At 38.8% G+C, this 13,638-nt stretch overlaps 2 protein-coding genes and 1 long non-coding RNA gene across 3 annotated transcripts; 2 read left to right on the top strand and 1 right to left on the bottom strand.

Annotated features, from left to right (window-relative positions):
• The first annotated feature begins 142 nt into the window (after positions 1-142).
• LOC17890766 (clathrin heavy chain 2) lies at positions 143-9,071 on the top strand. The gene is given in 31 exon segments (XM_023786941.1): positions 143-379; positions 760-964; positions 1,192-1,280; positions 1,379-1,457; positions 1,534-1,661; positions 1,764-1,862; positions 1,943-2,007; positions 2,009-2,049; positions 2,140-2,219; positions 2,312-2,539; positions 2,624-2,689; positions 2,814-2,930; positions 3,036-3,233; positions 3,318-3,434; positions 3,510-3,569; positions 3,765-3,851; positions 3,980-4,063; positions 4,151-4,285; positions 4,374-4,436; positions 4,516-4,620; positions 4,689-4,801; positions 4,895-5,147; positions 5,232-5,368; positions 5,452-5,730; positions 5,827-6,829; positions 6,954-7,439; positions 7,523-7,693; positions 7,798-7,983; positions 8,114-8,236; positions 8,358-8,468; positions 8,565-9,071. Coding segments are annotated over 31 exon segments (5,112 nt in total). The 5' UTR covers positions 143-334; the 3' UTR covers positions 8,724-9,071.
• A 407-nt stretch (positions 9,072-9,478) lies between these two features.
• Positions 9,479-9,926, bottom strand: LOC111831405. Its single transcript, XR_002834598.1, has 2 exons — positions 9,809-9,926; positions 9,479-9,711 (listed from the first exon to the last, which is right to left on the bottom strand). It is a non-coding gene; the product is annotated as an uncharacterized LOC111831405 (long non-coding RNA).
• Positions 9,927-10,051: 125 nt separating this feature from the next.
• Positions 10,052-13,576, top strand: LOC17893966 (phosphoinositide phospholipase C 2). The gene is made up of 9 exons (XM_006297231.2): positions 10,052-10,639; positions 11,145-11,341; positions 11,433-11,568; positions 11,669-11,905; positions 11,991-12,223; positions 12,325-12,442; positions 12,573-12,725; positions 12,820-12,906; positions 12,996-13,576. Exons 1-9 carry the CDS (start codon positions 10,340-10,342, stop codon positions 13,287-13,289), a joined length of 1,755 nt encoding a protein of 584 aa, XP_006297293.1. The 5' UTR covers positions 10,052-10,339; the 3' UTR covers positions 13,290-13,576.
• Positions 13,577-13,638: the final 62 nt, after the last annotated feature.

Below are 13,638 nucleotides of genomic sequence, written 5' to 3'. Positions count from 1 at the left end.
AACCTAGAAATTAAGCCCAGTAAGAACCGGCCGGGCCGGGCCGAACGTGGAAATAGATGTAAGATCGGATCGCTGCGCTGCTCATCGTTATTACTTACAGTGTAAGAACTAAGAAGAGTCTTAACACTTGCATATTTGTCTTTCTTATTAGCCCACCTCTTTCGCCTACTACCATCATCACCTTTCTCGCTCACTTGCCTTTCAGATCTGACTGGCAGCAAACGATTTCATTTTTTCTCTAGTCTCTCTCTTTCTGTCTCGCCTCGATTCAATCGTCTCAACTCTCAACTGATTCTGGCCTCGGACTTTCTCGTGCTGTGATCTGTGGTCAAACATGGCAGCAGCCAACGCCCCCATTACGATGAAGGAGATCCTGACGGTGAGTTTTCCACTCTTCTCTTACCAGAAATATATTGTGTATCTCCTGGAATCTACCGCGGTTTTGATCGATTTAGAAATTTCCGTAGCTTTATTCACTCATTTCTGATAATCAAGCTCTGTTGAAACTGTTGTTTGATTGATCCCAGCTTCGTGCTGGTCTGAATTCTCATCGATCATTGTTTTACTGTCTATTTTTGTTTCTGGATTGCTGGTTTGAGGAATCAATGTTTTTGATCCGGTTTCTCTAAATGTGTTCAGATCTGTGTAACGATCCCGAATTTTATGTTGCTGTATAGTGTGCAATGTGCTTTTATACTCGGATTTCATTACTTTAGTATATGAACTATGTGACATAACGCTTCAATTTGATCTTTCCAGCTTCCGAGCGTCGGGATCAATCAGCAATTCATCACGTTTACTAATGTTACTATGGAATCTGACAAGTACATCTGTGTACGCGAGACGGCACCACAAAACAGTGTTGTAATCATAGATATGAATATGCCGATGCAGCCTCTAAGGAGGCCTATTACTGCAGACTCTGCTCTTATGAATCCAAACTCGAGGATCCTTGCCTTAAAAGGTATTTCATTGGTTCCTTCTATTGAAAAAACTCTCGTCTTACTTGTCATTCATAACACCCATACGAGTTTCCCTTTTAAGTGTTTTTTTAGAACTACCATTGGTTCTTCGTCTTGCTAACAACATATGCTATCTATTTCGGAACGGATTCTTTTAAATTCCCTTGCTCTCAACTTTGTATTCATATTTGATCATATCTTAAGACTATTTTCTTTAATTTTTATATAGCCCAAGTTCCAGGAACTACTCAGGATCATCTACAGATATTTAACATTGAAGCAAAAGCAAAGTTGAAGTCGCATCAGATGCCTGAGCAGGTAAGTGTTGATGCATATATATTGTAACCACATTATCTTTGCTATTACACTTCGTACGGCTCTCATTTTGGGAATATTAATCTGTCATGTTTTTACAGGTTGTCTTTTGGAAGTGGATTACACCAAAGATGTTGGGGCTGGTTACGCAGAATTCCGTTTACCATTGGTCAATCGAAGGTTGCATATCTTCAGTACACTTCATTTTTTTCATATCTTGTGTTTCTGTTTCTAATTTTGTTTTGATGTTTATTAGGTGATTCTGAGCCAGTTAAGATGTTTGATAGAACGGCAAATTTGGCCAACAATCAAATTATAAACTATAAGTGCTCTCCTAATGAGAAGTGGTTGGTTTTAATTGGAATTGCTCCTGGCTCTCCTGAGGTAGGTTTACTGTGCCACGTATTAGGTTGAATAAAGACATCAAAAGTACATTCATGTTGTAAATTCCTGACCAGTCTCGATATTATTATCTATCTTCTGTAGAGACAACAATTAGTAAAAGGAAATATGCAGCTTTTCTCTGTGGATCAACAGCGAAGCCAGGCCCTGGAGGCACATGCTGCTTCATTTGCACAGTTTAAGGTACTACTTGGTTCTTTGGTGAGTTCATTCTATGGTCTAATCTTGAGCTGTAGTTTGACTTGCAACATTATTATTGTTAGGTTCCTGGGAATGAGAATCCTTCTATTCTTATATCATTTGCAAGCAAGAGCTTTAATGCTGGACAATACATCAAAGTTGCATGTCATTGAGCTTGGTGCCCAACCCGGTTAGCTTCCTCGTCGCAAAACTATAGTTTTCGTTTTGTTAATGTATTTGGTATTCATCTGATCTCTAAAGGTTGGCAATTTTATTTCAGGAAAACCATCTTTTACAAAAAAGCAAGCCGATCTCTTTTTCCCCCCTGATTTTGCTGATGATTTTCCTGTCGCCATGCAGGTTTGTTGTTGCGTTAGAATCCCAGTTATATTCATATTCGTTAAGTTGTTAGTGAAAATTTTCTGGGCACTAATTTCCAATTTTCCTAACAGGTCTCTCACAAATTTAACTTGATATATGTTATAACCAAGCTTGGCCTGTTGTTTGTATACGATCTAGAGACTGCTTCTGCTATCTACAGAAACCGGATTAGTCCAGACCCAATTTTTCTGACTTCTGAAGCTTCTTCAGTTGGGGGTTTCTATGCCATTAATAGGCGAGGACAAGTTCTTTTGGCTACAGTAAACGAGGCTACCATTATACCTTTCATTAGTGGCCAAGTATGTTAGTCTTTTACTGTTTTCCCAGTATAAGCTACCCATGATATCATGCCATGCTAAGAAATCTATACTTTTGTATCGCAGTTGAACAATTTGGAGCTTGCTGTCAATCTTGCTAAAAGAGGAAACCTCCCAGGTGCAGAAAATCTGGTATGCAAATGTTTATCTTGGATCTGTTGTCTTGGTGAAGTAATTATAGTTGACAAATGGCAGCTCGAAGAAAAGAATGTAATTTGTAATGTGAAGTTTCTCATATTCAGTTTGGATGTTGTAGGTTGTCCAGCGGTTCCAAGAGTTGTTCGCTCAAACAAAGTACAAGGAGGCTGCTGAGCTTGCTGCTGAATCTCCTCAAGGAATTCTAAGGACACCTGATACAGTGGCCAAATTCCAGGTATCTATTCCATATGCAAGCAACTATGTCTGAGCATGTTTATTTATTATTACATGTAGGTAACACCAACTTGAAATTATAATGTTGCACTATATAATTTTGCAGAGTGTTCCTGTACAAGCTGGGCAAACTCCTCCATTGTTACAGTATTTTGGGACACTTTTAACTAGAGGGAAGCTCAATTCATATGAGTCACTTGAACTATCTCGGCTTGTTGTGAACCAAAACAAGAAGAACCTGCTGGAAAACTGGTTGGCAGAGGATAAGCTAGAATGCAGTGAAGAACTTGGAGACCTTGTCAAGGTAATTTGAAATGGAAAACTTTTCCTTTAAAATATTTGATATAACTCCTAGAGTAAGTTGTAACGATAAACCTTTTTATCTTAGACTGTGGATAATGATCTTGCTCTGAAAATATACATCAAAGCTCGGGCGACTCCAAAAGTTGTAGCAGCTTTTGCAGAAAGAAGGGAGTTTGACAAAATACTGATTTACTCAAAGCAGGTAAGCAACAAAATCTATAATTTACCCTCTTCTGTAATGGTTACCCTAAAGTACCTTGTTTTATACCGTGACTAGGTTGGGTACACACCTGATTATCTGTTTCTTCTGCAAACCATACTCCGTACAGATCCTCAGGTTAGTATGGTGCTTTCTTGATACCTGCGACATATTCAAGTATGAAAGAATTTTGTTTACTGGAGATTTTTTGCGTAAGCACATGAAGAATTATGAATCAGTTACCTTGTTGAATAATTTGGACCTGGCCTTATATAGAATGAAGAATAAAATTCCCCGTTTCATATTAATAATCTTTTAAGTTTTTATTTGCAGGGAGCAGTAAATTTTGCATTAATGATGTCTCAAATGGAAGGAGGTTGTCCAGTTGATTACAACACCATTACTGATCTTTTTCTTCAGGTTGATGAACAAAAATAAAATTTTGTATACACCAATATTTGTAGCTCATTACTTGTTCTGTTCCAATATTAAGAATTGTATACAGTAGATGTTAATATGTGCTAAATTATCTATTTGTGCATACTCAGAGAAATCTGATCCGAGAAGCGACTGCTTTCCTTTTGGATGTGCTGAAGCCAAATTTACCTGAGCATGCTTTTCTACAAACTAAGGTTGAAAATAGTTGCCACCTTATATCTCTCCGTGCTTTCTCTATTCACTTTCTTTCCTCAGACTGTTTGAATCATATGTCAACACAGGTTCTGGAGATCAATTTGGTAACCTTTCCTAATGTGGCCGATGCTATATTAGCAAATGGAATGTTCAGCCACTATGACCGGCCTCGTGTAGCTCAACTTTGTGAAAAGGCTGGACTTTATATTCAATCATTGAAGGTTGGTGCATGTTTTTTACCGTTTCTCTCGAGCAAAAAGATTCACTATCTTGTCATCTTCCAGCTTCTTTATTTGTTTATTTTTGCAGCATTACTCCGAGTTACCTGATATAAAACGTGTAATTGTGAACACACATGCTATTGAGCCACAGGTAGTGCCTCTGAAATAAATTTTCCTTACTAAAATCCTGGATGGTCAAGTTGTTGCATAACACTCTGCTCATTATGCAGGCTCTTGTTGAGTTTTTTGGTACTCTTTCTAGCGATTGGGCAATGGAATGCATGAAGGATCTGTTGCTGGTCAACCTGAGAGGCAATCTCCAGATAATCGTTCAGGTAAGTGGTGTATGATATGATGAAGATTTATTGTTTATTGTGAAACTAACGTGTCCATGCAATTGCAGGCTTGCAAGGAGTACTGTGAACAACTAGGTGTTGATGCATGTATTAAGCTCTTTGAGCAGTTCAAGTCATACGAAGGGCTATACTTTTTCCTAGGTTCATATTTGAGTATGAGGTGATTTATATAAATTTGGGCTCATTCCTGTAAACAAGCACGATTTTTGTATTTATATGCTGATGTTGACCCTATTTATTCTCTGTACAATAGTGAGGATCCTGAGATTCACTTTAAGTACATTGAAGCAGCTGCCAAGACTGGACAAATCAAGGAGGTTGAGCGTGTAACTAGAGAGTCTAACTTCTATGACGCTGAAAAGACGAAAAACTTTTTGATGGAAGCTAAGCTGCCTGATGCACGACCTTTGATAAATGTCTGCGACCGTTTCGGCTTTGTGCCTGATCTAACTCATTACCTCTACACAAACAACATGCTTCGTTACATTGAAGGTTACGTACAAAAGGTATATGGGTTTCTTGGGACATCTTATAATGCGTTGTAGTTCATTTTATTGATTAAATATTTATACGGTCGATTCTTTTCAAAGGTGAACCCTGGGAATGCTCCCTTAGTTGTGGGACAGCTTCTTGACGATGAATGCCCTGAAGATTTTATAAAAGGCCTCATTCTCTCTGTTCGTTCATTGCTTCCTGTTGAACCACTTGTCGAGGAATGCGAGAAGAGGTGAATCATTTTGGTCATTCTGATTTTTGTTCATAATTATGTCTGTTTGTTCTGGAATCTCTAATATGTTTCTGCTTTTTCAGAAATCGTCTTCGTCTCCTCACTCAGTTCTTGGAGCATCTAGTTAGTGAGGGAAGCCAAGATGTGCATGTCCATAATGCCTTGGGTAAAATTATCATAGACAGTAACAACAACCCTGAGCATTTCTTGACCACCAACCCTTACTACGACTCTAAGGTGGTTGGTAAGTACTGCGAGAAACGTGATCCTACCCTTGCAGTTGTGGCATACAGAAGAGGACAATGTGACGAGGAGCTTATCAATGTCACTAACAAAAACTCTCTGTTTAAGTTACAAGCCAGGTATTTTATCATTACTTGCAAAAATTCTTACTTATCGAGTTATCTCATAATGGTGGTGACTTTGTAGATTGTTAATACACGAGTTTCCAATTGTAGGTATGTAGTGGAGAGGATGGATGGTGACCTCTGGGATAAGGTTCTCGATGAAAACAATGATTATAGAAGACAACTTATTGACCAGGTTGTGTCTACTGCTTTACCTGAAAGCAAGAGCCCGGAGCAGGTTTCTGCAGCTGTTAAAGCATTCATGACTGCTGATTTGCCGCACGAGCTTATTGAGCTTCTTGAAAAGATCGTTCTTCAAAATTCTGCCTTCAGTGGGAATTTCAATCTGCAAAATCTGCTTATATTGACTGCTATTAAGGCAGATCCATCAAGAGTTATGGATTACATTAACAGGCTGGACAACTTTGATGGACCTGCTGTTGGAGAAGTTGCAGTCGAAGCCCAATTGTTTGAGGAAGCATTTGCAATCTTCAAGAAGTTTAACTTAAATGTTCAGGCTGTCAATGTATTGCTTGATAATGTCAGAAGCATTGAGCGGGCAGTTGAGTTTGCTTTCCGAGTCGAAGAAGATTCTGTTTGGAGCCAAGTAGCTAAGGCGCAACTCAGGGAAGGACTCGTCAGTGATGCAATTGAGTCCTTTATCCGTGCTGATGATGCCACTCATTTCTTGGAGGTCATACGTGTCTCTGAAGATACTGATGTCTATGATGACTTGGTCAAATACCTTCTGATGGTTAGACAGAAGGTGAAAGAACCCAAGGTTGACAGTGAGCTTATCTATGCATATGCGAAGATCGATAGGTTAGGTGAGATTGAAGAATTCATTCTGATGCCAAATGTTGCCAATCTACAAAATGTTGGTGATCGCCTGTATGATGAAGCTCTCTATGAGGCTGCAAAAATAATTTATGCGTTCATATCAAACTGGGGTAAGTTAGCTGTCACACTTGTGAAATTGCAACAGTTCCAAGGTGCTGTTGATGCTGCAAGAAAAGCAAACAGTGCAAAGACATGGAAGGAAGTGTGCTTTGCTTGTGTTGATGCAGAGGAATTCCGGTTGGCCCAAATCTGTGGTCTTAACATTATCATTCAGGTGAATAAATAACTGATCTTAGTTAGCACAAAAGTTTCCTAATACGGGCTTAAGATTTGATTGTGAATGATATTACATCCCAATGTATCTCATTTGTAACGGTTAATCTTTTTGTGCTTAATAGGTGGATGACCTGGAGGAAGTCAGTGAGTACTACCAGAACAGAGGGTGCTTCAATGAATTAATCTCACTTATAGAGAGTGGACTTGGGCTGGAACGTGCCCACATGGGTATCTTCACCGAGTTGGGTGTACTCTATGCTAGATATCGTTATGAGAAACTTATGGAACACATCAAGTTATTTTCAACTCGCCTCAATATTCCTAAGCTTATACGAGCCTGTGATGAACAACAGCACTGGCAGGAACTTACCTATCTGTACATTCAGTACGATGAGTTTGATAATGCTGCGACCACTGTCATGAACCATTCTCCTGAAGCTTGGGAGCACATGCAATTCAAAGACATTGTTGCGAAGGTAGCAAATGTTGAATTGTACTACAAGGCTGTGCACTTCTACTTGCAAGAGCATCCTGATCTAATCAACGATCTTCTGAACGTGCTTGCGTTGCGGTTAGACCACACTCGTGTTGTTGATATAATGCGGAAGGTTGGAAGTTCACTGATGACTAATTTTTTTTCTCTAAAAACAACTGAGCTGCATTATGTAACAATCAGATTCTTCTATCTCAGGCTGGTCACTTGCGTCTTATCAAGCCATACATGATTGCAGTTCAGAGCAACAATGTCTCTGCTGTTAATGAGGCTCTGAATGAGATATATGTAGAAGAAGAAGACTATGATAGGTTGCGCGAGTCTATTGATCTACATGACAGTTTTGACCAGATTGGTCTCGCTCAGAAGGTATAGTTGAAATCTGCTAAACGCTTAATTTCTTCTCTCAATACAAAAATAAATACGGATGGCCTGACCAATATATATAATTTTCCTGTGAATGGTGCGAACAGATCGAGAAACATGAGCTTGTTGAAATGAGGCGTGTGGCCGCTTATATCTACAAGAAAGCGGGCAGATGGAAGCAATCAATTGCATTATCAAAGAAAGACAACATGTACAAGGACTGTATGGAAACTGCTTCACAATCTGGCGAACATGAACTTGCAGAACAATTACTGGTGTATTTCATTGAACAGGTATGATGATGGTTAAGCATTTACGAGATGCTACCAGTAGCCATTCATTTTTATTAGTAGAACGGAACGACAACTGGTCCAGAAGATGAAAAATAATATCTCTTGCCTTCTGCTGTGCTTGGTTATACAGGACAAAAAGGAATGCTTTGCCACATGTCTCTTTGTATGTTATGACTTAATCCGACCAGACGTGGCTCTAGAACTTGCCTGGATCAACAATATGATGGACTTTGCCTTCCCGTATCTCCTCCAGGTGATCTACCCTCACCCTCAAAAATACACTCCTTTGATTCTCTGGTCCAACCATGAGATGGAAACCATTATTTGAACGGTATGATGAATTCTTCCGACCTGTCCTGTTTTCTTTTTTGTAGTTTATGCGAGAATACTCTGGCAAAGTGGATGAGCTAATAAAGGACAAGCTGGAGGCACAAAAAGAAGTGAAGGCCAAAGAGCAGGAAGAGAAGGAGGTCATGTCCCAACAGGTACTAACCACACAGCTACAATCCATATCACCCAGACTTTCTCTTGACAGACACAGTTTAAAGGAGTTTTATGTTTTTCTCTATGTCTTAAAACAGAACATGTACGCCCAACTATTACCACTTGCATTACCTGCACCACCGATGCCTGGAATGGGAGGTGGTGGTGGGTATGGTCCGCCACCAACAATGGGGGGCATGCCAGGAATGCCTCCTATGCCAGCATATGGAATGCCACCGATGGGAGGCGGCTACTAAGACACAAACTTATGTTTTTAATATACGCATTTGGAAAGAGTTATCAGAAACTCATAGTCGGCTCAATTTGCTAGGGAGGTGTTCGTCTGCAACATGTCTGACCAGAATTTGTCTGGGAATAATGTGAATAATAACCTAATTTCGTTGTAATATTCTGTGGTTTTTAGATGAGTCATTTTTTTTGTTTAATCTTTTTGTTGAAAGCCATTTTTCTTGGGAGGAGAGTAGATTACTCGTATAAGTTTTGTAGTTTCTGCATTTCTTTCGATTTGACTTTCGATTCCTTAAACAGTTTATGAGTTGCAACTTGTTGTTATTAGTAATATATGAGACCTTTAGTTCCTTAAACCGTTTCATCTTTTTTTTTTTTTCCGTTGCCCAAGTAGTGCGAATTTTGCATCACTCAGTTATAAATTTCTCCCTACAATTACGTGGAATATCGTTTTCATCAGCAGATAATAGAGTAAGAAAACGATTAATAAGTTTACACTAACGGAGTAAAACTAAGAAATGCATTTTCAAAGCAAAAAACCTACTTCTACGCATAAGTTGTTTTCATTCAATCAGAGACGTATTACTTAGATGTCAAACAACAATTAAGCTTCACGATAATCTAACTGATTCACCGATTCTAATATCAAATGTTCGACCTTTCACCACGACAAATCTCATATCCGAAGCAGACACTTAACTAAAGATGATCAGTAATCCAAAATGCTAAGAAGATTTGAGGAATATAAAGGAGAATCAGGAACTCGTGTGGATCTCATCTTTCTATGTAAGAAAGATAATTCTAATAGAAAAAGATAGATTCGATTTGGTCCAACAAAACATTCAAATTGCAAAACCAACAAAACTCCCACAAGAGTTGGTTCTAAAAAGAAGGAAAGACAAATATATAAAAAAACAACAGCTCCCGAATCTACTTAGATCGCTGTCTCATCTTTCGTCTCTTCCTCTTCAATCTCCTCATACGCTTCTTCTTCCACTGTAACAGCCAGACAGAACAAAGACCGTAAAGATCCTACCAACTACTTCGAATTCCCAGCATTAAAAATCCATAAAAATCAAAACCCAAAACTCACCTTGGCTCTCATGCTGGTTGCGCGGAAGCTGTACCCTTCGTTCCTCGGATTACTAGTATTTGATTTTAAGGTTACAAGAAAGGAGCGGCGGAGAGATTTTGCAGATAACGCTCTTATTGCTCCTTTAAACAACAGCAAAGAACCCTAAAAGAAAAACTTGTCTAACGGGCTCTGTTAATTCAAAAAGGCCCAATAAAGCCCAAATGGATAGGATTTGCCAGATGGGATGGATATTCGAGAGAGAGAGAGAAAGAGAGACAGAGATTGAAGAAGATCTCTTCCGACAAGGTTCAACAAGATCGATTGATATTACATGGAGGAGATTCACTAGAAACCAAAAAGGATAAAAAATCTATCTTGTTTTTGCAGAACCGACACGCAAAAAAAACGATTCTGTTCTCGCTTCCTGTCTGATATCAAAAACACGATAAGATAATTCTGATTCTTACACACAAACCCTACTTCATTCCCTTCCCTTCTTCTCCCATCGTCTCCAATCATTAACCCAAAGATCCGTCTCTTCTTTGCCTCATGTCGAAGCAAACGTACAGAGTGTGTTTCTGCTTTCGCCGGAGGTTTCGCTACACTGCATCGGAGGCACCGCGTGAGATCAAGACCATTTTCGAAAAGTACTCCGAGAATGGGGTTATGACCGTTGATCATCTCCTCAGGTTTCTGATTGATGTCCAGAAGCAAGATAAAGCTACCAGGGAAGATGCTCAGTCAATCATCAACTCTGCATCTTCTCTTCTCCATCGTAATGGTCTTCACCTCGATGCTTTCTTCAAGTACCTCTTTGGTGATAACAACCCTCCTCTCGCTCTACGTGAGGTTGTTTTCTCACTCTCTTGTTTCGATTTTAAAAGTTCTGAATTTTATAAGTCAACTATGATTTGATAGATTTGACAAACTCAGATTTTGGATTTGGATTATTCGCTTTCCTTGTTTGGTAGCTAGATAGTGAGGTTTTAAAATTTTAATCTTGTTGAGAGTTTCATAGAGTCTGATTCAAGTGCTCAAACTTCGAAGCAATTTAATTTGTCTATTTTTTCTGTATATGTGTCTCTGCTGTAAGAAAAACATATGGCATAAAGTAGTAGGAGCTGTGTACTTTTAAAGCAAGTGGTGTGGGAAGCTAGATTTGTGGAATAAGTCTGATTCAAGAGTTTGATTGTTTTTTCTTTTTTATCCCTAGTTGCTGTAAAAATAAAGTTGAGAATGTAGCATATTAGGAATGTGACAGGTAACTCTTTTAGGAACTCTGACTCAGTTATGCTAGTTTTCATTTTATGCTAGACTTATCTCTAATGAATTTGTTGAATTGACTTTTTTTTAGGTGCATCAAGACATGGATGCTCCTATATCGCATTATTTTATATTCACTGGTCATAATTCATATTTGACTGGCAATCAGCTTAGCAGTGATTGCAGTGAGGTACCTATAATAGATGCATTGAAGAAAGGTGTTAGAGTGATTGAATTGGATATATGGCCTAACTCCAACAAAGATGATGTTGATGTTCTTCATGGAAGGTATGATATTCTTGGAACTCAATCAAATGAAGTCAAGGTTTGGTGCTTGTCGTTTTTTTTTGTTTGTTTTACTGAACTATTTTTGAAACAGGACTCTCACTGCGCCTGTGGAGTTGATCAAATGTCTGAAAGCTATCAGAGCACATGCCTTTGATGTATCCGACTTTCCTGTTGTTGTAACTCTTGAAGATCATCTTACACCAGAACTTCAGTCTAAAGTTGCTGAGGTAGCCACATTTTGCATTTCTTTCAGGATTTTTTTTTTCTTTCTCGTTTTCAGATTATTACACTAATTTCGAGATGTGTTGTTCTTGTTGTATGATATAGATGGTTACTCAGATATTTGGGGAAATTCTGTTTACTCCTCCTGTCGGAGAATCTTTGAAGGAGTTCCCGTCTCCAAACTCTTTAAAAAGGCGGATTATTATCTCAACCAAACCTCCGAAAGAGTACAAGGAAGGAAAAGATGAGGAAGTGGTGCAGAAAGGTAAAGCCTTGGGTGATGAAGAAGCTTGGGGCAGAGAAATTCCGAGCTTTATTGATAGGAAAAAAAGTGATGTCAAGGTGTGTTTGAAGGCAACTCATCTTCATTCAGTTATGTTAGTTGGTATTCATATACAAAAGATGTCAGGTTTATTTTTTGTTGCAGGATGGCTTGGATGGAAATGATGATGACGACGATGACGATGATGATGATGATGAAGACAAGTCTAAGAAGAATGCACCACCTCAGTATAAACATTTGATTGCAATCCATGCTGGGAAACCAAAAGGTGGGATTACTGAGTGTTTAAAGGTAGATCCTGACAAGGTAAGACGCCTTAGCTTGAGCGAAGAACAACTTGAAAAGGCAGCTGAAAAATATGCAAAACAGATTGTGAGGTAATCCCGTAAATGATAGTTATTTGATGTTTTTATGTCTCAAAGTAATAATTGAAGTCCATCAACTCAGTATGAATCCTGTTATTCATGGTGTGGCGTAGGTTTACTCAACAAAATTTGCTGAGGATTTACCCAAAAGGAACTAGAGTTACTTCATCAAACTACAACCCATTGGTTGGCTGGAGCCATGGTGCTCAAATGGTGGCTTTCAATATGCAGGTATCAAAAAAAAAATACATAGTAGTAAAAGTAACTTTTTGTTATTTTTGGAGAAGCTGTGCTCCATTACTTTACAGGACATCAACCTTATTCCTCAGCTAACTTAATTGTTATTTTCTTGCATGCACAGGGATATGGAAGATCATTGTGGCTAATGCAAGGAATGTTTAGAGCCAATGGCGGCTGTGGCTACATCAAGAAACCCGATATTCTGCTGAAAGGTGGTTCTGATAATGACATCTTTGACCCAAAAGCTACTCTACCTGTAAAAACAACACTTAGGGTGAGATATCTGATTCTCTTCTCTGTCTGGTCTCTTTCCTTTGCCAATACAAAAGTGATAAAAATCAGTGAACTTATTCTCTTATCATCCTTAGGTAACTGTCTACATGGGAGAAGGCTGGTACTTTGATTTCCGCCACACGCACTTCGATCAATATTCACCGCCTGACTTCTATACGAGGGTAAATTTCCTCACACAAATGTCTTAAGATAAAATTGTTCCTTGTCTATTAGATTGCTATATAAATTGAGCATTGATACAAAAACTCAGGTTGGGATAGCTGGAGTTCCAGGGGATACAATAATGAAGAAGACAAAGACATTGGAGGATAATTGGGTACCATCTTGGGATGAGGTGTTTGAGTTCCCATTAACAGTTCCGGAACTGGCTTTGCTGCGATTAGAAGTGCATGAGTATGACATGTCAGAGAAGGATGATTTTGGAGGGCAGACATGCTTGCCGGTATGGGAGCTAAGCGAAGGAATAAGAGCATTTCCTTTACATACCCGGAAAGGGGAGAAGTACAAATCCGTGAAGCTTCTTGTGAGGGTGGAATTTGTGTGACGATTGAGATACAGCATTTAAAACTGGTCAGGTAAGTTTAAGCACCACGGAGGTTGTGCATTTGGAATCGGAGGATTGGTGTGTGAGTGAGTGAGTGAGTGTGAGTGTGTGTGGAGGATCTGCTTGATTTGTTGTGTGTAATATATATTATGTACATATAAGAGGCAAGAGTGAGAGAGACTATGGTCTTGTCTTGTATGTTGTATTATTATTATGTATGTAGTTTCGTGTAACACTGTATGTATGGATTGTGATTTTTATGTAGACCGTGTTAAAACTTGTTTTGACTTTCATTCCACAAAAGATACAACAAAGCGTAGCTTCAAAAGAAAGTATCTTATACATAACA

This window comes from Capsella rubella, unplaced genomic scaffold (genome assembly GCF_000375325.1).
Source record: "Capsella rubella cultivar Monte Gargano unplaced genomic scaffold, Caprub1_0 scaffold_3, whole genome shotgun sequence".
NCBI classification, from domain to species: domain Eukaryota; kingdom Viridiplantae; phylum Streptophyta; class Magnoliopsida; order Brassicales; family Brassicaceae; genus Capsella; species Capsella rubella.
The sequence above is the reverse complement of the archived record's forward strand: the minus strand, read 5'-3'. Positions and strand labels throughout refer to the sequence as shown.